General features: G+C 48.9%; 1 protein-coding gene across 5 annotated transcripts; it reads right to left on the bottom strand.

Annotated features, from left to right (window-relative positions):
• Positions 1 to 1,074: 1,074 nt before the first annotated feature.
• LOC113452669 (src substrate cortactin-like) lies at positions 1,075 to 23,952 on the bottom strand. 5 transcript variants are annotated; one of them, XM_087935403.1, is made up of 19 exons: positions 23,844 to 23,952; positions 19,471 to 19,554; positions 17,107 to 17,180; positions 14,977 to 15,106; positions 14,685 to 14,795; positions 14,322 to 14,376; positions 13,622 to 13,732; positions 13,428 to 13,538; positions 13,234 to 13,344; positions 13,040 to 13,150; positions 11,551 to 11,661; positions 11,357 to 11,467; positions 10,893 to 10,948; positions 9,567 to 9,636; positions 9,106 to 9,245; positions 6,922 to 7,020; positions 5,314 to 5,644; positions 4,186 to 4,257; positions 1,075 to 3,399 (listed from the first exon to the last, which is right to left on the bottom strand). In XM_087935403.1, exons 2-19 carry the CDS (start codon positions 19,552 to 19,554, stop codon positions 3,263 to 3,265), a joined length of 2,025 nt encoding a protein of 674 aa, XP_087791529.1. In that variant the 5' UTR covers positions 23,844 to 23,952; the 3' UTR covers positions 1,075 to 3,262. The 5 variants fall into 5 exon arrangements, with proteins under 5 accessions (XP_087791529.1, XP_087791532.1, XP_087791530.1 ...); XM_087935406.1 differs by lacking the exon at positions 11,357 to 11,467; XM_087935404.1 differs by lacking the exon at positions 11,551 to 11,661.
• Positions 23,953 to 25,110: the final 1,158 nt, after the last annotated feature.

Below are 25,110 nucleotides of genomic sequence, written 5' to 3'. Positions count from 1 at the left end.
TCTTTCCTTTTATGTACACTGAGAGCATTTGCACCAAGACAAATTCCTTGTGTGTCCAATCACACTTAGCCAGTAAATGATTCTATTCTATTCTATCTGGGGCCTTGTAAACTCCACACTTCACACTGCCTTGACCACCAGTTTGGTCTTCTGTAGAGCCACCACAATCCATCACATCTTCTCTGATGTCCCGCCACTCTTAAAAATTGCTTGCAGTGATACTTATGAAAACTTCTGAATGGTTAGGACAGTGTTTCCCAACCTTGGCAATTTGAAGATCTATGTGAACTTCATTTCCCAGAATTCCCCAGCCAGCAGGATAATTTCTGAACGAGAAGCTCCTTAACCTTGGCAACTTGAAGATACGTAGACTTCAACTCCCAGAAGTCTCCACCCATCCCAGATAGTCCTACAGATTTATTTGTAATGGGTCTTTATTGATGTCTCTGGCATAAAACAATTTGGTGTGGAGGGTCAACATCTCCAGTTTGGCTTGTTGTGTTCAGTGTGGAGCACCGAGACCTCTTTCTTCAGGCAGAGTCTCAGGTGAGTTTCACTTTGATCAGAACCCTACACAGTTGAAATATCAACATGGGTTTCATTTCCAATGTGCAACACCATGAGGTGCCCAGAGTCACTTTGTTGAGTTGAGCGACGATAGAAATTGAATGAACACTGGTGAGACTGTTCCACTTGGAACCTCCAATGCTATAAAATTTAGGAACCCTCAATGTGTGGGAAGCCCCCCAAGAAGAATGAAATATTTTGGGGGATGTTAAAAAGGCAGAATATTATACTTGCCTAAAGGAGAAATGGAGAAGCATGTTCTTAAAGACAGAAAGCAGATTCAGTCTTCCTTAACAGCCCCCAGCAGACATTTTGTGCCCATTAAGAAAGATTAGGCCAGCATCACGGGTGGGATTCTACCAGTTCGGATCGGTTTGGGCGAACCCCTTTACTACAAAGATCAGCTGGCAGCAAACTGGTTCGCTGCAATGAGCATGTGAAGAGAGTCAGCTAGCTGTCAGGATTCCGGCAGTGACCCCCATTTAAATCATGAGTCTCGAGCCAAACTTCCAAAACTTAAAAAGGATTTATTAGGAGTAAACATGCCGGCACTTCCTGGGTGTAGCCGACTCTGAGACACACAATTCATTCTAACTCTTGACCCTGGGTTTCCCCCCACCCCCTGGGTGTATCGTAATTCATATCCTCCAATGGGACACATCCGTAGCCCAGAGTCATCCATCATGTTCTCCAGTTAGAATTTTGCACAGCAGAAACTTCAGTCACCTAGTTACAATCTTTGAAAACTATTTATGGAATGCACTTTCGAATTTGCAAGCTGCCGCACTGCTCCGCCCTCCCTTTCTGTTGGCCACTCTAAAAAGACCATAGAAATATTTTGTGAGTTGACACACAAAACCAAAGACCTTCACCTCCAAGGATGGGATTAAAATTTTAGATTCCCCTCCACCCAAATTCTAAGAACTGGACAGGACCATTCAGGATATAATAAGATGAACCCACTACCATTTAGCAGAAGACACGGAGCTCACTACATGGCACAATTGCCTAAGGGCATTACACCCCCCCCCACACACACACAGAGAGAGAGAAGAGAAGAGAAAGAGAAAGAGAAAGAGAAAGAGAGAGAGAGAGAGAGAGAGAGAGAGAGAGAGAGAGAGAGAGAGAGAGAGAAGTGAGAGGAGTAGCATTTCAGGATCTGTATAAAAATCCTGACACTCATCTAGCTAATTGTTCAGCTGACCCAGAACCGCATGTTGTTGGTTCTGTCCATCAATAAACTTTCTTTCCAATCAGCCTCCATGTTGTTTCCGGCGTCTTTCTCCCAGCTTGGAACTGAACGAGATGGATTTTCCATCCAACAAATGATAACGCTTCAATTGAACTAACCAGTAAGATCAACAGATTCCCCATTGCATTTAGTAGCTATAAATTTGCAGATTGGATGTCATCTCATACACGGACACGTAACTGGGAAATGAAACCCCTTTGGATTGAAATAAGTTTAACGCTGCTGATGGTTTAATATGACTCTTCCTCTGTTTGCCACAGGCGGGAGTGCCAGCTATGAGGATCAGTGGCCAGGAGGTCTGCTTCCCACCAGGCGTGTTGACCGGGAATTAGCGGGGTGTGAGCTCCAACAGTGGGGGTTCAGTCCAAGTTGGGGAAAGAGAGACAGACGTGAAAGGTTAAGCAGAGCTTTCCATAGTTTCACACCCAACATTCAGAGATGCCGGAAGCCTATTTTGGGGCGCCTGCCCAAAAGCAGAAGAGCAGCCCCTGTGGGGAGTCTGTGATAGTCATAGATGCAAGGATCATCCCTTTTTTGGGCTGCCATTGAAACTTTAGTTGCTAAATGAAAAGTTGTAAGCGGGAATGGGCTGCTGGGGGTTCGCAGGGGTTCAGGGGAGCCCCTGGCTAAGACTCTGTGCAGTTCAGAGAACCCCCAAATCGCACTCCTGGCTTGACCCACCAACTCCTCCCCTCCCAGGAGTCTCCATGGGGTCCATTTTGGATGCAGATAAGCGCAGGAGGGCATGCAGGGAGGTTCATGGAGGGCCCCCAAAAAAGGGGGGGCTCCTGGAAGTTCAGGAAGGGCAGAAATTGGGCCCGTTTCCAGCTTCCAGGGAGCCTCCAGAGTCCAGGGAGGCGGTTGTCGTCCTCCTGGGGGCTCAAGGAAAACCTCGGGAGCCTGGGAAGGGCAAAAGTGCCCCCACCAACAACATGGTGCAGGAGGCCAAGGAGGCCACTCCCACCATGGTCACGCCCACCCAGAAACCGGGCGGGGAACCCTTTGGTAAAATGGTTGGAAGCCCACCCCTGTGAGGGAAGGACAACCTGCACGAACAGAACTAATCTCCATCCTTCTAACTCCACGGAGCTTTCGTGCCTGTTTTCTCTTGGTCCCTGAGTGACTTAGCCAAGATGGACTTAGGAGTCCCAGAAAGATTGGGTGCGGGGAGGTTGTGGGGATCCACTGATGGAGATTAAACAAACCAGGTGCGGCCTGAATAGGTTCAGAGATCACCGCATGACCAGAAAAGCAGGAAGACAGATCCTGGGGATGTACAACGGCTCCAGGAAGGAGAAGCATCTGACTGTTCCACGGAAGAGAGAGTAGGTCCACTTCTCCACTTCCCCTACATCGGGGCAGGGTTGTGGTTTGTGGTGTCACGTGGCAAGTATGAGGGTACTGGAGAAGCAAAGGGATGGGTGCCTGCTCTTGGGCAGAACTTCACGGAAGGAGCTCCACATAGTTAGCGGGGAATAGGCCAACTCTACCACGGCAAGATCCGCGCCACCAGCCCTCATCCACCTGTTCGATGGATGTGATGATGTCTCCAGGGTCAAAGGAAATCTCATCTTCCCCCTCTGGAAAACAAAACGGAGACGGTCTTAACTAGCAGGCAATATTTGTTTAGACCAAGAGTAAGCATTTTCCTGACAGTTAAACAATTAATCAGCAGAACGACTTTCCTCCAGAAGTTGTGGGTATTTCATCACTAGAGGTTTTCAAGAAGAGACCGGACAACCATTTATCTAGAATGGTGTGCGGTCTCTTGCTTGAGCAGGGGGTTGGACTAGAAGACCTCCAAGGGCCCTTTCCAACTCTGTTAGTCTGTTATTCCTCACTCATCATAATTACCTCCAGGGGTGGGATTCTACCGGTTCAGACTGGTTCTGTAGAACTGGTTGTTACGGTGCTGCTCAGTTCAGAGAACCAGCAAATTGCGCCCCTGGCTGGCCTCTCCCCTTTCCACCCACCCTTCCCCTCCCTGCCCAGTCAGTCCTTATCGCGCATGCATGACATTGTACGCCTGTTTGACATCACTGATGGCATTCTCCCCCACTCAGTCACTCCTTCAGGTTTTCTTTTTTCTTCCTGATGATCAGCTGTTCCGACTATCAGCTGTTCCAGGATCCCCCTCACTGTCTTACCGGTTTGCTCAGGAAGTGAAAAAAACAGAGCGCAGGGCATGCCCCGCTTCCAAAATAGAAGAAGAAGCAGCCACACCCACCCAGTCACATGTCTACACCCACCTAGCCACGCCCACCTAGCCACGCCCACAGAACCAGAAGTGGTAAAAATATTTGCATCCCACCCCTGGTCGCCTCCGTGTGCTTCCCAGTCCCCGTTATCCAGAAGAATTGACCCACCTCCTTGATAGTCATAGAGGGCCAGGGCAGATAGGCTTCCTTCACTCACATCATAAATATGCTCTTCAACACCTGAGAAAGAAAATTGTGGAGATGCGGGTTTCTTATGATGACCATCGTCCGAATGATCCTGCCTCTTTAACTTGAAAAGTTGAGTTTTGAACCTCAACTGCTCCCACCCTCAATGGCTCAAGAATTTAAATCAAGGCACACCTATCTCAAAGGGTTGATGTTCTAAGAGTCTTGGGGGACAATCACTTAAATATGAGCCAACCATGGGCAGCAGCTGCCAAAAAAGCCAACGCAGTACTAGGCTGCACAAACAGGGGGACAGAATCAAGATCACGTGAAGTGTTAATACCACTTTATACGGCCTTGGTAAGGCCACACTTGGAGTACTGCATCCAGTTTTGGTCATCACGATGTAAAAAAAGATGTTGAGACTCTAGAAAGAGTGCAGAGAAGAGCAACAACAAGGATTAGGGAACAGGGAACAGAGAAACAGGGGCAGGATGAACATGAGAGACAGAACTCAGGCGAGGAGCAAGGACCACCCCTTCCTGATCCGAGAGCACAGAGAGTGGAGAGAAGGCGGGAACAGTGCAGACTGAGCAGGCTACTCGGGAGGAGAGCGCCCCGCCCCTCTTCACAAAGCACACCTGGGGAATGAGGCGTAAGGAGACGCTGTGGGGAGGGACATTTGTCAGGAACAAACATTAAATTCCTGGAGTGTTGAGTGCTGACGTTGGAACGTCCCAAAGTCCTTGAATTCTTTCCGGCTTTCTGGACTAATTCCCTCGATCCTTTGTTCCCTTAACTCCTTGATTTGCCCTGCTGGATTTACTGCTGAGTAGCCTTGGTGTACACCATGCCGGGGTGGAGTATTTGCAGCCAAAGGCTGCTTGAGGTGTCGGGGGTGGGTGGGTGGGTTTGTCATCATTTTGCTCTGGGTCTTGCCAGAAACGTGGGAGCGTTTGGGAAAATTTGGAGCCATAAAGGGGTGGTTGGAATTGCCAGTTGCCTGTGTTATCTCTGTGCCATGCTCCGGGTCACCACACATACTACACATTTAAGTCAAGACTTGAGTTTCCAACTCCCTGCCTGACCAACTCGCCCTCCTTCTCTCACCTGAAGAAGTCGTTCCTCCAGGCTGGCCACCGCAGAGTTCCTCATATTCCTGGTCCACCACAGCGCTGTCATCTTTGGAGGTGTCCTTGTGGTCTGGCATTTCCTCATAATCCCCTCTGTCATCGTCGTCAGCCAAGGGAGGAGGTTCCTCGTAGTCCACGTTTCCAATCACCTCCTCATAATCACCTCCATCCTCAACACTTTCCGTATAGAGGGGCTGCTCCTGTCCTTGGTGGCCAGAAGGTGGGAGAGGAAGTTCTCTTCTGGGGTCACCTGGCAAGTCCAGGCCCCGTGGAGGAAGGACAGGAGGCTCATCCTCTTCCTCTTCTTCCTGGAAAAAGAAGAACCAGGTCCTTCAACAGCAAACTCGCTTCCTGTCAAGTCGACTTTTTTTTCTGGAGGAACCAGAATTGGACCAGATGGGACAACCGTTCACTCTTAATGACAGAGAGCAACAGTCCACACTATATGATACTGGGAATCTTTGACTTATGACCACAATTGAGGAGGGAGGGGTAGAGGAGGACTTGGTGGTCTCTGAGCTTGGGTTATTTTCTTGCAGATATTTCATGACCCAACTAGGTAACATCGTCATGCTAGAAGGGTGAGGTTGGTCAAGTGGAGAGGAGGAGAAAGGAGGAAGAGGAGGAGGAGGAGGAGGAAGAGGAGGAGGAGGAGGACTGTGGAGTCTGGTGGTCTCTGAGTTTGATTTTCTTGCAGATATTTCATGAACTAGGTCATCATCAGTGCTAGAAGGGTGAGGTTGGTCAAGTGGAGGAGGAGGAGAAAGGGAGGAAGAGGAGGAGGAGGAGGAGGAAGAGGAGGAGGAGGAGGACTGTGGAGTCTGGTGGTCTCTGAGTTTGGGTTATTTTCTTGCAGATATTTCATGACCCAACTAGGTAACATCATCAGTGCTAGAAGGGTGGGTTTGGTCAAGTGGAGAAGGAGGAGAAAGGGAGGAAGAGGAGAGGGAGGGAGGAGGAGGAGGAGGAGGAGGAGGAGGAGGAGGAGGAGGAGGAGGAGGAGGAAAAAGAAGGAGAAGAACCCTAGTGTCCTTGGTCCTCACAGATGGCTCATGACACACTAGGGAGGAGGAGGAGGGAGGTAGGAGGAGGAGGAGGAGGGGAGGAGGAGGAGGAGGGGGAGGAGGAGGAGGAGGGAGGAGGAGGAGGAAGAGGGAGGAGGAGGAGGAGGAGGAGGAGGAGGAGGAGGAAAAGAAGGAGAAGAACCTAGTGTCCTTGGTCCTCACAGATGGCTCTGACTAGGGAACATCATCAGTGCTCAAGGAGGGGGTAAGTGTGGGGGAGGAGGAGGAGGAGGAGGAGGAGGGGAGGGGAGGAGGAGGAGGAGGAGGAGGAAGGAGGAGGAGGAGGAGAGGGAGGAGGAGGGAGGAGAGAGGGAGGAGGAGGTCTCTGACAATCTGTTGATGTTACCCAGTTGGGTCATGAAATGTCTGCAAGAAAACAGCCAAGCTCCAAGAGCACCAGGGACCCCTCAGATGCACAGAAGCAGTATGGAGACAAGGGCTCGGTAAGTCTGTTCCCCTTGATGGCAGCAACGTCGTACCTGTGAATTCACCTTCACACATTACGCTCTCAGTCTCCCTACCTGGTGTTGGGGAGGCAGAGGAGGCAGGCTGCCCTTTAGGGGCCCGTGTCCAGGCACCGATGGAGGGCTCCAATCTCGCTCTTCACTCTTCTTCATTTCCTTAAAAGGAGGACGACATTCAGCCCTTTGTCCCTGCAGGCCAACCTTTCCATGATTTCCCTCCGTAGCAGAAGAAATCGACCATGCAAAGAATATTAAGGGCCCATCTCTTTCCCAAAATCAACATTTCCAATTCCCTTGAAGAGGGGGACCCCCTCTGGAAAGGTCAGGGGGTTCGCAGGGGGTTTGGGAGAGTCGATAGCTAAGATTCTGTGCAGAGCCCCCAAATCCCACTCCTGGCTGGCCCCGCCCATCGCTCCCTGCCCTTCCAAGGAGTCCCCAGGCGGCCATTTTGTATGCGGTGCAGGGAGTGCGCGGAGGCTTGGGGGGGGGAGGGTGAAAAAACGGGCCTCCTGTCAGTTCAGGAAGGGCAGAAATAGGCCCGTTTCCGGCTTCCAGGGAGCCTCCTGAGCCCGGGGAGGCCGTTTTCACCCTCCTGGAGGCTCGAGAAAAGCCCTCCCCTCCCGCCATGGTGCAGGAGGCCAACTAGGCCAAGTCCCCCACTCAACATCTGGGCAGAGAACCCGTTGCTAAAATTTTTGAAGGCCCAGCCCTGGGAAAGGGCCTTCAGGGTAGAGATCAGCTGGTCTCCTGGAGTTTGTTGGCCTCAACTACACCCTTAGTATCCCAGCATTTGAGGGGCTGCCCCAAAGATGAAGCGTTATCCTCCAAAGCCCCAAACGGCAGGAGAAGAAACAACGGATGGAAACTCATCGAGGAGAGAAGCAAGCTGGAACTCAGGAGAAACTTCCTGACAGTGAGGACGATTAACCAGGGGAACTGCTTGCCACCAGAAGTTGTGGGTGCTTCATCCCTGGAGGTTTTCAAGAAGAGACTGGACAGCCACTTGTCTGAAATGATATCGGGTCTCCTGCTTGGGCAGGGGGCTGGACTGGATGGCCTCCAAGGTCCCTTCTAGCTCTATCCTGATTGATTGAAGAGTATGGATAGACTTCAGGTTGCAATTATTCATTTAGTGACTGTTTGAAGTTACAATGGCACTGGAAGAAATGGACTTACAACCATTTTTCACCCTTATGACCGTCGTAGCGTCCCCATGGTCCCATGAATGAAATTAAGTCATTTGGCAACTGACTCCTATTTACGACGGTTGCGGTGTTCTGGGGTTACATGTTCCTCTTTTGCGACCTTCTGACCAAGAAAGTCAACAGGGAAGCCAGATTCACTGGACAACCCATGTGACTCGCTTAACAACTGCCAGGATTCACTTAACAAAGGTGGCAAGAAAGGTGGTAAAATGAGGCAAAACTCACTGAACAGCTGACTCGCTTAGCAACAGAAACTTTGGGCTTAACTGTGGCCATAACTCAAGGAGTACCTCTACAGAGAAGTCTACTCATGGGGTGAAGGTGAAAACACATGGCTAGCTGGCTGTCCTGCCCCTGTTGGACTCTGATTCTGAGGGGGGGGTCGAACAGCTGACAGGGAGTGGGAGTGTGGCTCCGGTGGCTGTGGAGGAAACAGGGGAAGGACACAGGCCGGCTGGGCATACGGAGGAAGACCCAGGCCCACCCCCTCTTCATCCTAGGGCACGCAGGGAAGAACAGATAAGGGAGCAACATGGATTACGGGGGAGAAAAAGGCCCTGATTCCCTCCATTAGCTGCAGCTGGGGAAACAGGATAAAGAGGGTGTTTGCGCACAGCACTTTGCTGGAAGCAAAGTGTGAATTATCTCTGTTTGTCAACTGGGTTCTGGCGTCCTCCCAAGTGTGTGTGTGTTTCATTATCTTTTGAGTTCTGCAATTCCTTATCCTGCCCCGTCTCGTTAATTGCTGAATTTCTTCCCTTTTAAAGACTGTTCTTGGGAGAGTTTTTTCTCCGGCCAATGATAACTGGACATTGGGAGCCAAGTTGGAGGAATTAAAAAGGACTTTACCTACTTTTGTGACTTTGTGGCTTTTGTACCACGCCCCGGCTCATCACATTGGCCCCAGATGCATGAAAATCACTTCTGTGAAGTGATGACAACACTGAGCAACAATCCTAAACCAAGAAGGACTTAACCCCACCTGGTTTGAGTTGATTGGTGAAGAACACGCCTAGTCAAGACTCGAGATCCTCACCTTTGACTTCTCTTGGGTTTCCTGAAGTTCCCGGGCCTGGCAACGCGCTCGTTCCTCTTCTGCCTTCTTCCTCTTCTCTTCCTCTGCTGTCTTGGCCATGTTTTCAAAGCGTTGTCTCAAGTTACCCATCCCAGCAGAAGCTGTTTGCAATGAGAAGGTTCAATAGAGGGGCTTCAGAATTGGGAGAAGAAGCTTCCTCCATCTCCAATCAGGAGGAAGAGAATTGTCCCTGCTGGGATTGTGTAGGTCCTCTGGTTGACTGGTCTTCAGGAGAGCTCTATGAAGCCTCCTTAAACCACGGGTGTCCAACCTTGGCCACTTTTAAGACCTGTGGACTTCAACTCCCAGAACAGATTCCACATTCTGCATCCATGTACGTCGTGCCAGGGATGAGAAAGGGGCATTGTTTTGCTCTCTGTGAGATCTTCCCCTTCTTCCCAGTTGCCCATGGATAAACTTACTAGCTTCTACAGGTTTTGTCTTCTGATACGAGGAAACGGGAGCTTCCATTTCACCAAAACCAGCAGCGCTCTGAAAGAGAAGTTGAAGGGAACCGATAAAAGGAAACATACGTAGCCCAGGATTGCTCCTCTCTGAGCTTGGTGGTTTTCTTGCAGACATTTCATTACCCAACTAGGTAACATCATCAATGCTAGAGGGCAGGGGAGTTTGCAAAGTAGGGGGGATGGGAAGAGGAGCAGGAAGACTGTGGGGTCCTTGGGGCTCTCTGAGCTGGGTGTCTTTATTGCAGACGTTCCATGACCCAAGTAGGGAACATCATCAGTGCTGGAAGGGGTGGGGTTTGCAAGGAGGAGGAGAAGGAGAAGGAGAAGGAAGAGGAGGGGGGACACTGGGGTCCTTGGTCCTCTCTGAGCTTGGTGGCTTTTTTGCAGATGTTTCAAGACCAAACTAGGTAACATCATCAGTGCTAGAAGAAAGTGGGGTTGCAGGAGGAGGAGGAGGAGGAGGAGAAGGAGGAGGAGGAGGAGGAGGAGGAGGAGGAGGAGGAGGAGGAGGAGGAGGAGGAGGAGGAGGAGGAGGAGGAGGAGGACAATGATGATTATGAGGAGGAGGAGGAGGAGGAGAAGGAGGAGGATGACTGTGGAGCCATTGATGCTCTCTGAGCTTGGTTGTTGTCCTGCAGGTGTTTCATGACTCATCTATGGAACATCATCAGTGGTTTCCCCACTCACTTCTAGCACTGAAGTTGAAGTCCACCTATCTTCACGTTATTAAGATTGACAAACTAATCTAGATTTATTAAACTCATTCCTGATTTATCCTTCCCCTGAAGAATCCGTAGGTCATGAAAACAAGTCTTTCTCCTTTTACATCAGATTGAAAATGGCCGTAACACCCGCTAATGGCACCACTTTAAGAACGCAGCAACTATCACAGACCCACAGATTCCCACACACACACATTTTGCATGGACCCCATGCAAGATGGACATACAGTAAGCAGTGGGACTTCCATCATGGAGAAGTGGCCAGCATCTTGACCTCCTTTTACTTCCCTGTGTACCCCAGGTAGCATAAGTCCACTACCAAAGGGTAGGAGGAAGTTATGGACACCTTGGGTCTAAAGAATGGGAACTGTAGCCTAACATATCTGCAGGGAAAAACATTGGAGAAGCTTCTCCTGAAACCTTGGTGTCAGGAGAATAAAAGGGCTAGAATTAGAAGCGTTCGTGGTAGAGAGTTTGAGTGGGCTCATGTCCTCCTCAGCACCTTCTTCCAACCATCAAGACCCCAGCTGAGCCCAACCCAGGTTCAACGTCCATTTACCTTGTCCACTCTGTCTTTCTGCACCCCATAACGGCCTCCAAAGCCTTGAGAATGGTCTGCAATAAAGAAAACAGGCAACCTTTTATGGAAGCGAGAAGCATGGGTTGAACTCAGAAGTCCGAGCTTGAGGTCCCTCAAGGGCTAGTTTGAAGAATGGATTGGTCCCGTGTTCTTTGTGGCAGCCCCTCGAATAAACACAACTATACACAGCTAAGAAAGGAAGAAAACATAATTGAAAATAATAACGATGGGAGCCCAACCTCTGCTACCCTTGGTTGTCCCCTGTATAGCAGCAATACCACCATCTCTTTCAAGTTCTGGAAAAGAACCTGGGAGCTTAAATTTGTGAAGGAGGAACTGGATCTTGTGATTCTTAGCTGAAAGATGTCAGAACAAGGTTTCTTTCTATGTTGTATATCTATGCTCTTCTAAGAGGTTGCCCAACTGCATCTCCTTCCACAGACCTGTTTGAGATTCATGGGGCTTGACTTCTTCCTTGTGGGACCAACCCAGGGCAGACTTGTCTTGGCGGTCCTTCTGCACGCCATACTTCCCGCCAAACCCAACGGCATGGTCTGCAATGGAAGAACATGAGGTTCTTCAGAAAGCCATGGGAGATTACTTGAGATGAACCAAAGTTGACTTGCAGATTCCAGACCTGTTTGGGATTCATGGGGCTTGACTTCTTCCTTGTGGGCCCATCCCAGGGCAGACTTGTCTTGGCGGTCCTTCTGGACACCATACTTCCCGCCAAACCCAACGGCATGGTCTGCAATGAGAAGACATTTTTCAGAAAGACGAAGAGACATGAGAGATTATTTGAGAAGAAAACAAAGGGACTTGCAGCTCCCAAGGAAAGAACAGAAAACAAGACATTTTCTGAGTTTGATGGATAGATACAATCACAAAACCTTCAGATGGCCTAGCCTGGTACAACCTAATAAGCCACTCCCAAATGCACAGCCTAACCAAGATCAGTAAAGTTAGTTCTCTGTGTGAGTGGAGCCACTAAATCATCAATTGATCTGGTTTGGTGACCTGGTTATGTGTACATAGTCAGCATATTGTGGGGTCCATGGTGCTCTCTGAGCTTGGTTGTATTCTTGCAGTTATTTCATGACCCAACTAGGTAATACCATCAGTGCTAGAAGGAAGGTGGTTTGAGGAGTGCAGGAGGAGGATGAAAAGGAAGAGGAAAAGGAAGAAAGAAGGAAAAGGAAATAAGGAGGAGGAGGAGGAGGAGGAGGAGGAGGAGGGAGGAGGAGGGAGGAGGAGGAGGAGGAGGAGGAGGAGGAGGAGGAGGAGGAGGAGGAGGAGGACTGTGGGATTCTTAGTGCTCTCTGAGCTGGGTGGTTTTCTTACAGTCGTTTCATGACCTAACATCATCAGTGCTAGAATGGAAAGGAGGAGGAGGAGGAGGAGGAGGAGGAGGAGGAGGAGGAGGAGGAGGAGGAGGAGGAGGAGGAGGAGGAGGAGGAGGAAAATGAGGAAGAGTGTGAAGTCCCTGGTGGTCTCTAAGCTTGGTTGTTTTGCTTGCAGACATTTTATGATTCAACATTACCTAGCTGAATCATGAAATGTCTGCAAGCAATATAACCAAGCTCAATGATAATGAAGGGGATAGAGTACTGATGATGTTGCCTAGTTTGGTCAAGAAACATCTGCAAGAAACCCGCCAAGCTCAGAGTCCACCAAGGACTCCACGGTTCAACCTTGAACTACAAATATTGTCGTCCCTTCGAGGCAAAATATTGCTAGGTGAGTCGGTTCTAAAGTTTTCTAAGTCTTCCTTTGTGGGTTGAGCTGGTCCTTAGCTCTCAACCAAAGCTATCTCCCTTTTTGGATAGGGAAAAAATGGACTTGCAGCTCCCAGTCCAAGACCCAAAGACAGATGGACTTCCTTCTCAGGGAGCTTCCAAGAGGAGGTTGGACAGCCATCTTTCTGGAATCCTTAAGTTTTTGTTCTTGTCCTGAGCCAATTCTAGAATTCATGTTCATGATTTGAGAAGATCCTTGTGTAGTAGACTAGCGAGGAAGAAAAGCAACCCCTTGTACATATTGTCCCCAAGTAAGACAGGGGTCAGCCAAACTGAAGGACCATCAGGCCACAGTTTCAACCCTTCAACCCATCTGTCTTTTCTACAGACCTGTTTGAGATTCATGGGGCTTGACTTCTTCCTTGTGGGCCCATCCCAAGGCAGACTTGTCTTGGCGGTCCTTCTGCACGCCATACTTCCCACCAAATCCAACGGCATGGTCTGCAATGGGAGAACACGAAGCTCTTCAGAAAGCCATGAGAGGCTAATTGAGATGCAATATGGTAGACTTACAGCTTCCAGACCTGTTTGAGATTCATGGGGCTTGACTTCTTCCTTGTGGGACCAACCCAAGGCAGACTTGTCTTGACGGTCCTTCTGCACGCCATATTTCCCGCCAAATCCAACGGCATGGTCTGCAATGGAAGAGCATGAAGTTCTTCAGAAAGCCATGAGAGATTAATTGAGATGAACCAAAGTTGACTTGCAGCTTCCAGACCTGTTTGAGATTCATGGGGCTTGACTTCTTCCTTGTGGGACCAACCCAAGGCAGACTTGTCTTGACGGTCCTTCTGCACGCCATACTTCCCACCAAATCCAACAGCATGGTCTGCAATGGAAGAACATGAAGTTCCTCAGAAAGCCATGAGAGATTAATTGAGATGAACCAAAGTTGACTTGCAGCTACCAGACCTGTTTGAGATTCATGGGGCTTGACTTCTTCTTTGTGGGACCAACCCAGGGCGGACTTGTCTTGACGATCCTTCTGGACACCGTACTTCCCGCCAAACCCAACGGCATAGTCTGAAGTGGGAGAACACAACTTTCTTCAGAAGGTTGATGACATGGATGGTGAGGAAAGCCTACGGAGATCCTCCATCATCCAGGGCATGGATTGTCTCAAAGGTGCTGGCAACTGGACTTTTCTTTGAAGATGTTCTCTTCCAAGAAGCTTCTTCAGTTCTGACTGAATGGTGGTGGTGTGTGTGTGGGCAATGGAAGGAGTATTCTCAGAGAGACTACTAATGACCAGATGACTGCAAGGAGTATTAATCCTTCCATTCCCCACCACTGAGTCAGAAAGGAAGAAGCTTCCTGGATGAGAAGCAAAACCTCTTCAAGGAAAAACAAGGAAGTCCAGCTACCTTTTGAAAAAGCACCTTCAGGGTAGCCTGAAAAGTTGGCATTCCAAACCCATTCATTTCACCCACAGGGTCCCAGGAGACTAGAATACGAATTTGGGGTGCATCATCACCCTTGGGAAGAGATGGGTCCATCAATGAAAGTGAACTGGCATTCTTGGGCCCCTCTTACTGGGGAAGGGCTGTGGGAATTAGAGAAAGTATAGGGGGAAATGCCCAGAAAGCCGGGAGGGGGTTGCTTCAAAACTTACCTTTTTGAGAGGTGTGTACATCTACCTCTCCTTTGTAGTCAAACCCAAGCGCGGACTGCAGGGAAGAGAAAGGGAGAGACGGAGTAACTACGGCCAGTTGTCCGGGTCACTAGGAATCAACAATAACTGGACGGCTCAAAATAATCAACCAAATGGTTGCCTTCCCTCAATGTTGTTGTTGTTTAAAATGGTGAGCCATCCAGAGTCCCTTAGTGAAGTGAGCAGGTTATAAATTTGATGAATAAATAAATAAACGTTGAATGGGAAGAAGACAAAACCACCCAACTTCTCCGCTTCCCTTTCATGCTACAATAAGTATTATAACCCAAATGGTAGGCAGACCGGTAATAAAACAGCTCCAACCTTATCTGCTCGGTCCTTCTGAATGCCGTACTTTCCACCAAAGCCCTTGGCTGCGTCTGTCTGGGAAGAGTGCATGCCGACCTCGGCAACATACTCATGGCCCAGGGCGCTCTGGAGAACCAAAGAAAACCAGGGTTATCTCCTGGCACGCTTGCTATTTGGACAAGTTCTCCAGAAGGTCAAGCTGCCCTGCAGAAGAGCAGCTGTGAGAAAGACCAAGGAGGGATCAGATGAGAAGGTCCAAAAAGGAAGGGGGAGAAAAAAAGAACAGAGCCCCACATCAAGTTTGTACCTTGTCCATGCGGTCCTTCTCGGTTCCAAACTTGCCCCCGTAGCCATAGGAAGCTTTGGGTGCCATCTCCAGCTCCTTCTTCTTGAGAACTTCATGTTCCTCAGATACCTTGCTTCTGAGCTGGTGGATGCTGAAAGGAGACATCAAATAGCAGGATTTGGAGGGAGAGGAGGAGGAGGAGGAGGAGGAGGAGGAGGAGGAGGGAGAGGAGGAGGAGGAGGAGGAGGAGGAGGAGGAGGAGGAGGAAAAAGAAGGAGAGGAGAAGAACCCTAGTGTCCTTGGTCCTCACAGATGGTTCATGACACAACTAGGGAACATCATCAGTGCTACAAGGGAGGAGGGTAAGTGTAGAGGAGGAGGAGGAGGAGGAGGAGGAGGAGGAGGAGGAGGAGGAGGAGGAGGAGGAGGAGGAGGAGGAGGAGGAGGAGGAGGGAGAAGGAGGAGAACCCTAGTGTCCTGGGGCCTCACAGATGGTTCATGACACAACTAGGGAACATCATCAGTGCTACAAGAGAGGAGGAGGAGGAGGAGGAGGAGGAGGAGGAGGAGGAGGAGGAGGAGGAGGAGGAGGAGGAGGAGGAGGAGGAGAAACCTAGTGTCCTTGGGCCTCACAAATGGTTCATGATGCAACTAAGTGACATCATCAGTCCAGGGGAGGTTGGAGGAGGAAAATAAAAATTATGGGTTTCTTGATGCTCTTTGAACTTGATTGTTTTCTTGCAGACATTTCATGACCCAACTAAGTAACATCCTCAGTGTGAAGGAGTGTGGCGTTTGCCACCCACACTGATGATGTTACCCACTTTGAGTCATGGAACAGCCTCAAGAAAACAACCAAGCTCAGAGAGCACCAAGGGCCCCAGTGGTTTGTATCTTAGCTAACTTTTAATATTTAAGCATGTTTTATATTGTCATTTTTACACGGTTGTAAGCCGCCTGGAATCTCCTCTTGATGGCGAAATGGGCAGTGTATAAATTTAATCAATCAATCAATCAAATACATCAGGAGAAATCTCAGCGGAGGCATTGAAAGAAGAAAAATGCCACCAAATGCGCGGACGATGATGTCCTCCAAGCGGAAGAAAAGCAGCACTTCTGCCTTTTTCCAAATAGATAACATAAATAAGAGACACAAAAGTTGTCTGAAAAAGAGGAAGGACATCACTTCCTCAGTTTTTGGAGGACAGAACAAGGAAGCGACATAAATTTTGGGTCACAGGATTCCATTCACACCGAAGAACTTCACGGTCAAGTTGAAGCACCACCTGGTCTCTCTGGAGGAATCCCACAAGGTTCTCCAACCTAATGCAATCCCAAATGGATTGCAAATTCCATGCTGTTTGGGGAAGATGGGTGGTGTTATCCAATGACTCTGGACAGGGCAGGGTAGGATAAAGTCTTATGCAAGGATCTGAGCTGTGAGACTACAGATGTGTGGAGCAGGATGGAGAACAAGCCCTTCTGAAGTTCATCTTTCTCCTTCTAATGGTTTCTGGTCCCCCAAATTTAGAGACCGGAGCGGGAAACGGTGCCCCCAAAATAACACTTTCCACTTGTTCACATGACCTCCAATGCTCAAAGTCAACAAAGCCGCTAGTCCTCTTCGCTTTTCTCAGTCTTGGTAACTTGAAGATGGGTCAACTTCAACTCCCAGAATTCCTCAGCCAGCATTGCGTGGACTTCAACTCCCAGAATTCCTCAGCTGGCTGGGGAATTCTGGGGGTTGAAGTCCACCCATCTTCACGCTACCACGATTGAGAAACACTGCTTTTAGTCTCCTCAGCCTCAGCTCCCACTAGTAGCTCCGTCTTCCACTGTAGTGGGCCGCCAAAAGTCTTGGCCAACATCTGGGTGAGGACACTGTTTCCTTTTCCTGAGAGAAGCAGGCCCTGCTATGGTAACCACCAAGAGAAGAAGTCCAACTAGAACCTCAGTCTAGCTCCCGTACTTCTTCCAATGTGTGTGAGACACAAAGGCCCTCCTTTCAACATGGCTCTGGGCTCCATTATGGTTGTAACTGGAGGACTGAGGCCAAGGGTTTCGGGGAGGGTCACAGCCTACTTTTGGCCCAGCAGAAGTTGAGGTCTGGAATCTAGACGAAAGGGAAGACGGGATGAAGAAGCCACTCACTTGATATGTTCTGCACGGCCAGAGCCTTCGATTGTCTTAGCCCCCCAGCGCTGCTCCTTCTCCGAAATGTCATTCTGTCGATGAGAGGAGATAAGAACTTACACCAGGGGTGGAATTCTACTGGTTTGGACCGGTTCAGGCAAACCGGTTGTTAAATTTACACCTGGTTCAGCGAACCCGTATTTGAACCAACCAGCTGGCCCCACCCATCTGTCCCCTCCCGTGCGACCCATTTTGGATGCAGGTAAGTGCAGGAGGTTCTGGGAGGAGGGAAAATGGGCCTTATGGAAGTACCAAAAGTCCAAAAACAGGCCTGTTTCTGGCTTCCAGAGGGCCTCCAGAGCCTGGGAGAGGCCGTTTTCACCCTCCCAGAGGCCTGAGGGAAGCCTCTGGACTCTGGGGAAAAGTGGAAAATCATCCTCCTGGAAGTTCCGGTAGGCTACCCACAACATGGCCACGCCCATCCAGCAACCAGGTAGAGAACCGGTTGCTGGGATTTTTGTACCCCACCCCTGTCTTACACCTGGTGGGATTCAGGAGAGGGTCTCCCAGTGCCCATCTGTCTCCCCAAGGTGAGGTTATCTTCAACTCCACCAACCTTCCAGAAGTCTTTTCAAATGGGCTTTTCCTACCTATAGATCAGGGGTCCCCAAACTTTAAGACTTGTGGACTTCAACTCCCCGAATTCCTCAGCCAGCTAGGCTATGCTAGCTGAGGAATTCTGGGGAGTTGAAGTCCACAAGTCTTAAAGTTGCCAAATTTGGAGACCTTCGGATATAGATCTAAAGCCAGAAATATTTCTCTTAGGTATATTACCAGAACAAAAATATGAACAAAGGGGTGGTATATTTAATATTATTTGTGTTGACAGCAGCAGGAATTGTATTTGCACAGTACTGGGAAAAATGAGGATATTCCTACAGATGAAAATGTAATTTTTTAAAAAAATTATTAGACTGCGGAAATGGATCGGCTAATGTTAAAGATAAAGAAGATACGGAATATTTTTTAACCATGGGATTTGTTTTACAAATGGTTAGACAATAAAGGTAGAAATTAGAAGTTGGAGGAATACCAGTATATGCAAGTAAATATTGTTATTATTATGGATATTCTGTCTAAGTAAATTGACCCAGACAATACACTGTTTATTAAGCACTCATTTATGTTAAAGAAAAATGTTCCAATAATTGTTTTTTTTCAGATCCCTTGTCTCTACCGCTGACCTAAGAGTTTTCCCTATTAAATATTGTACCTTATGATTCTCGACGGACGTATCTTTTCTTTTATGTACACTGAGAGCACACGCACCAAGACAAATCCCTTGTGTGTCCAATCACACTTGGACAATAAAAGAATTCTGTCAACTTGCAAAACATTCCTATGCCTGTTGGAGAACATGATGGATGACTCTTGGCTATGCTCGTGTTTCGTTGGACAATCTGAATTATGATACACCCAGAGGGGTGGGAGAAACAAGGTTACCGGTGATTGTAAATTATGTATCAAAGAGTCGGCTTTGTACAGGTCATGCCAGCATGTCGCTCCTAATAAATCCTTTGAGGGTTTTTGAAAGTTTGGCTTGAGGCTCATTATTTAATTAGGGCGATCTCTGGAATCCTGACAAATTAATTGATCAATGAATTATTTCATTCATTCATTCACTCACAGTCATGATTAACATCTTGGCTTCTGTGGTGGTATGCTACTGGTTCGGCCCGGTTCTGCCGAGCCAGTAGTGACGATGAGCAGAAGAAATCGAACCAGTTCTCTCCAATTCTCCGCTGTTGGGCCCACCTGCCCGCCTGGGCTCCCATAGCAGAGGTGATATACACCAGGTTCTGACCGGTTCTGGAGAACCGGTAGCGGAAATTTAGAGTAGTTCGGAGAACCAGCAAATACCAGCCCCGACCGGAGATGTTACAGTATCCTTCCCCTGCCACGCCCACCAAGACACACCCAGAGAACCGGCCGTAAAAAAAAAAATTGAATCCCACCACAGTTCCATACTCACCGTTATCCTCCGCTTTTGAAGCGCATTCGCTTTTCGCGGCACAGGAAAGTGCCGCGTGGCAGCTGCTGAAGCGACCGGGAGAGAGCAGGCTTGCAGGAGGTGAGGTGGAATGCGCATGTGCACGTTTGGCGCACGCATGCACACGAAGCGCACCCGCCAAGCCACGCCCACTGAACCATTGGTAAAAGTTCTTGAATCCCACCACCGCTTGGCTTCTTTGAATTTCACCCCTAAGACCGTCCTTTCTGCCTCCTGAGAGGCAGCCGTACCCACCCCTGTGGGAGCCAGGAACAGCCCCATGGGTCTGGAGCTCCTGAACCACAAGCAACCGAGGAGCAAAGAAGACTTACCACAAAATCCGGGTCAGTGTCCCAATCGTCTTCTTGGGTCTCCACCTTTGCGGACACGTTGTGGCCCACTACGGCTTTCCACATCTGGGAGGAGAGAGAATCCAACCAACCACATTTACAGCTGACTCTTTGCAGCGTCCTTCCGTGAAAATGATGGGTTAGCAATGTGTTTGCCAGAAACGGGCATTTATTTCTGGCGCCTGGCCAAAAACAAAACAAAAAATGCCCAGGGCAAATAGTGGATTCGCTTAATGACCGCAATGTTTGCTTTAAGGACCGCCACTAAAAAAGAAAAAAAAATCGCGCCCAGTCGTGTGGTCACCCGCTTTGCCATCGTCAAAGATTCCATGACGGTCACAAAATGAGGACTACCTGCACCCTTGCTGTACTGCATTAGGACGTGGACCTCAGCAACAGACCTGTTGCTAAACGAGATGGTTGGCCCATCAATCAATCAATCAATCAATCAAATAAACAAATAAAGGTTCTACAGCCATTGCCAGACTGTCTTGTCCTGTCGAGGGGAGCCACGTTGGTCTTTTTCTGCACCACGGATGTTGCTCCATTGCTCCACTTTTTAAGAACAGACTGGACAACAATTGGTCTTGAATGGCCAGGGTTTCCTGCTTGAAAAGGGGGTTGGACTAGAAGATCTCTGAGGTCCCTTCCATCTCAGTTATTCTCTAATTCTGTCAGGGTTTCCTGCTTGAGCAAGGGGTTGGACTAGAAGACCTCTAAAGTCCCTTCCCAACTCTGTCGTTCTGTTGTTCTTCCCTTAACTGCCGGAATAGTAATAGGGGCCCACACGTAACCCCTTTGTGGTGTGAATTGCCTTGGCTTCCAGTTTCTTCCTGGGTGCAATTTATGGCCTTCGCCTTTAAAAGCAGAGGGCCAGGTTATCAGTTTGACCGTGTCTCTTTAAGGACATCTATCCCTCCTACCTGGTCAGGCAGGGTGGGCCCGGTCCTGGTCCCTTCCCCTAAATTATGCCATCTGACAGGAGCTACTTTTTTTTTAAAGGAGTCCCTGGGGATTTAACTCTGCTAGTTGTTGCCAACCATAAGGGGCGCTGCTCATCTCCGGCCACCGAGCTACCACTGTCCGAAGACATTTCTGTGGTCATATCTTTGCAGTCATAACGTCATGGACCTTCATGGAGCTGATAAGAACTTGAATCAGGATAGAGCTGGAAGGGACCTTGGAGGTCCTCCAGTCCAGCTTCCTTCTCAAGCAGGAGACCCCATACCCAATGGTGGGAGTCAGCCAGTTCGCACCACTTCGGGAGAACTGGTTGTTAACTTTCTCAGTGGTTTGGTGAACTGGTTGTTGGAAGAAATCATTGTTCAGAGTATCATAGCGTAAGTTCAGTGCCAGAAAAATAAACACCGATGGCTGAGACTTCGTTTAACTTCTTTTTAAACACATGAAGTCAATTTTACAATACCAGTTGTAGATTTCTCCAACATGGAGCAAACTCAGACAGAAACATGTTGACCTTGAAGATCTGCAGGAAATATTATTGGCAAGAACTGGTGGGACCACAAAATAGAAAAAAGTCATAGAAAATTAAAAAAAAGTTAAATTGCTCTGGGACTTCAGACTCCAGACAGAGTGGCACCTGCCACATAACACACTGGACATAACGGTTGTCGACAACAAAGGCAAAAAAGGTCAGAATAGTGGATGTGACTGTGGCTGGAGAGAGCAGAAGAGAAGAGAAAGAACTGGAGAAGATAACAAAATAGAAAGACCTACAAATAGAAGTAGAACGACTATGGCAAAGGCAAGGAAGGGTAGTACCAATAGTAATGGGTGCCTTGGGCGCAGTCCCAAAACAACTGGAGCACCACTCGAATACCGTCAGTGGCATGGACAAATTTGTCATCGGTCAATTGCAGAAGGCAGCTTTACTTGGGACAGCTTCCATCCTGCAAGAATATCTGTAACACCATCAAATGTCCAGATTTGGTCCTTGGTGGGGACTCAATAGGTACACAAAAATGCCACACCCAGCCTGAACATCTGACTGACTGCACGATGAATAATAAAATGAAATTTTATGGGCTGTGTTAGGAATAACATAGGTTACCTAACGTAGTTTGGGTAAAATAATATATATAAACTATGATTGTAAGTTTAAGTGTGTGTTACTTTAAACTGCAAAGCATGTAATTTTGGGTGCGGTGTGAAACTGCCATAAGAGGGAGCAAGAGACCTGCTGGATTGCTGAAGATTGCTGGTTTGATGGATTGATGGTTTGCTAACTGCGTGTTCCCTACTGCTGAGTTACTGAACGTCGAAGGAAGAAAGGAGGTTTGACTTCTTCATATCTCTACTTCGAGGAGATATATTACTGGACTGATATTTGTAAGTTTACTGACCTCTTTTTCGACACTGGACTTTGCAACTGAATAATCCCCGGACGGACTGAACTAGTGAATGATATATGGACTGTTTTTGACTATGCTAAAAACTCTTACTGGAATAAACTATTTAACTAGCACAGTGTATCTGCTTTACTGAGTGTAAGCTACAAAAACGTTTATCTCACATATTTTGCCTGCCTGCCGTGCAGACTCTGCTAGGGTGTATCCCTAACAGGCTGCGCCAATGTGGGACTCTTTTTTGTGGGGGGGTCTTGAACCGCTTCCTTTAAAAAAAAAAAAATTAAAAGCAAACTTTATTGACTGTACAATTAAAACAAATGAACAAACATGTACACAACATAGAAGAAGAAAAAACCCTGAATCAAGGGCAATTCCATTATGGACAGTTTGTGGTTCCTTATTGGTTATCATTATTGGTGTCATGTTTACAATGAAATCGCTTGAAACCGCTTCCTTAAATGGCTGTTCGCTCTGGACTGCGGTGCAGGCCAGAGATGGAAACTCGGCTAACCCATCCTACAGTCAGCCGGATGTAAGTCGAAAGGAAGCGATCGTTCGGTTGCAAGCATTGTGCAGCAAATGAGGGATATACCAGTCTTTGGCTGAGATCTCTTGTGGGTTCACGCACCAATTCAGCTTTTTTTTTCCTTTTTCCTGTGGTCACAACACCACCAGCAGTGGAAGCCAGTATCCAAAGCCCCTCGTCTCCAAGGAGGGGTTAGTGTGTGTGTGTGTGTGTGTGCTTTTCAGCTCCAAAAGAAAACCAGCTGGGGGCATAAACCCCTGGAATGAGACCTAGAACTACAGTAAAACTTTCTAAGCCCAAAATAGTTTACACAACTACTCAAATGGTGTAGCAGTTGCTTTGCACATGAAGGTGGCAGGGTCTCCTGCTTGGGCAGAGGGTGGTGGTGGGGGTTGGACCAGATGACCTACAAGGTCCCTTCCAACTCTTGTTGATCTAAAAGGGACCAGCTTGACCCTGTCCACGTTCCACCCTCCAGCTTTCTCAAGAACCGTGAAGAAGGCTGGCTTTGAATAAAAGGTGGCCAGTAACGGTAGGTTGACTTGCCCCAAAGCAAGGAGAGATCCAAACTAGAATTAAGCAGAAACTTCTTTGCGGTACAAACAGTTCACAAGTGGGACGACTCGCCTCCAGAAGGCTGCCCCGAAGAAAAAAGGGGGGGTCAAGCTATTCTCCAAAGCACCAGGATCACAGATCTGCCAGGACTTTGCTGCAGCTTTTAAAAATCTTCATGGAAAGCGTTTACCAAAAAAAGGGCAAGTCAGAGAACACCGGTGCCGAATTCAGAGGCCCAAACTTCCGCCAGACGTCCCTCCCTGTCCCTCCCTCACCCCTTGCAGGAGCCCCTTCCCTCCCCCATCTCAAACAGGTCCCTTTCCCACCCCCCCTTCCACTTTGCTCCGGATGCTGCCCCGTGGAAGCCCAGAAGACCACCGATGGGTACAAGGGGGCAGCTAGGCAGCCGCTGGAGATGGGAAGCTCTGCAGAAGAGAAGCCCAAGAGCCAAGGGAGGGGGGGGTGAGGGGGGGCTTTTCAACCCCTTTGGCCCCCGGCCCTCAATCCACCCACGGAGCAGAAGTGGCCCTCAGAAGTTCACCGCTGGAAGCTTCCGAGGAGAGCCTGGACTGGCCTCTTGGGTCAGAAATGGGTTAGGATCTCCCGCTTGGGCGGAGGGGGGTGGGTGGGGTTGGTCTAGATGACCTACAAGGTCCCTCCCAACTCTTGTTAATCCGCTCCCCGCGGCTGCCTCTTCCCAACCGCCCAAGAGGGCTCAAATTGCTGCGTCCTCTTGCTGGGTCGAAGCAACCTTGCCCGTCTTCCCAGCCGCTCCGGAGATGGGACAAGACCACGGGGCATCTTGGAGCAAGCGAGGTTGACTTGGTGTGTGTCCCCACCACCACCCATAGCTCAGCCACGAACCCCCAGAAGCACCACTGCTCTGCGCCTTCAAGCCTCCATACCTTGCCCGGAGCGTCGGTTCCGCTTCTGGCAGCGCCTCGGCTCGGCTTCCTCTCCTCTCACCCTGGTTTCACTTGCAAACCCAAGTTCCTGTTTGAAGTTCACCAAATCAGGAAGAGGTTTTTTTTTTTACTTCTTGGGCCTCAGAAGGCGACCAAGGGCCTGTGGGGGAGGGGGAGGAGGAGGGGAGGGGAGGGGAGGGAGGGATACTCAGTTCTCCCCTACCCAACCTGGGTCTACATCTGAGCCCACTCGAGATGTGGGGAGCGGTGGAAATTCCCAAAGAGGTGGCACGATAGCAACCTCCGAAAAAAAAAAACAGGGGGTCTTCAAACTTGGCTAAGTTTAAGACTTTGTGGACTTCCAACTCCCAGAATTCCCGAGCTAACATGACCGGAGGAGGAGGAATGCTGGGAGTTGAAGTCCACAAAGTCTTAAAGCTGTCAAGTTTGGGAGACCTCTGTTCTAAAATAAATAAATAAATAAATAGGAATAATAACTCTGCGCATGTTCAGAAGCAAACCAGAGAGGCAACGGTTCAACGAGGCACGATGGAGAGGGAAAAATTAGGACGCACGTCAAGGAAGGCCAAAGCATCTTCAGCTTTCGACGCGCTTCTTCGCAGCCAAAGCGCTTACCTGTGTAGGGCTTGCCTGCAGGTGCTACCTGTTCCGCAGGTGAGAAAGTTGCCCCCCGCCCAAGCAAAGCCAGCTTGTTCCCAAAATTGCTTCAAGTCACCCAAAATCCTTTTAAAAAAAGACTTACCTTTAGATCAGAGGTGTCCATGTTTGGCCGCTTTAAGACCTATGGACATTCAGGGCAAGTGAATGGAACTGAGTGTTTCTTGGCCGGATGCCTTTCCTGTCAACGATGAGGAGGTTTGTTCAGCAGATATATTCTCAGCATGTCCAGAGAAATGTCTGCCTCTACCTTGAATCAAACCCACGGCCTCCCGATTGTGAGGCGAGAGCTCTTCCTCTAGGCCACCGCACCACTCGAGGACTACAACTAATAAATGCTGGCTGGGAATTATGGGAGTTGGAGTCCGCAGGCCTTAAAGCGGCCAAGCGTGAACATCCCTGCTTTAGATATTTGTCAGGTTGTGGTTGTTTTTTTTTCAATGCTTTTGCCGACGCCTTACCAATTAATTAACAATCCCACGTTGGGTTTTTGCAGGGATTCAAGAGGGACCTCATTAAGGTCCCGATAATTGCGTAGGGCAGGACTTCAAAGCGACCTCATTAATTAATTCTGCTCCGTTTAGAAATG

The sequence above is a fragment of the Pseudonaja textilis genome, chromosome 5 (genome assembly GCF_049901715.1).
Source record: "Pseudonaja textilis isolate UNSWEBS1 chromosome 5, rPseTex1.2, whole genome shotgun sequence".
Classification (NCBI taxonomy): Eukaryota; Metazoa; Chordata; class Lepidosauria; order Squamata; family Elapidae; genus Pseudonaja; species Pseudonaja textilis.
The sequence above is the reverse complement of the archived record's forward strand: the minus strand, read 5'-3'. Positions and strand labels throughout refer to the sequence as shown.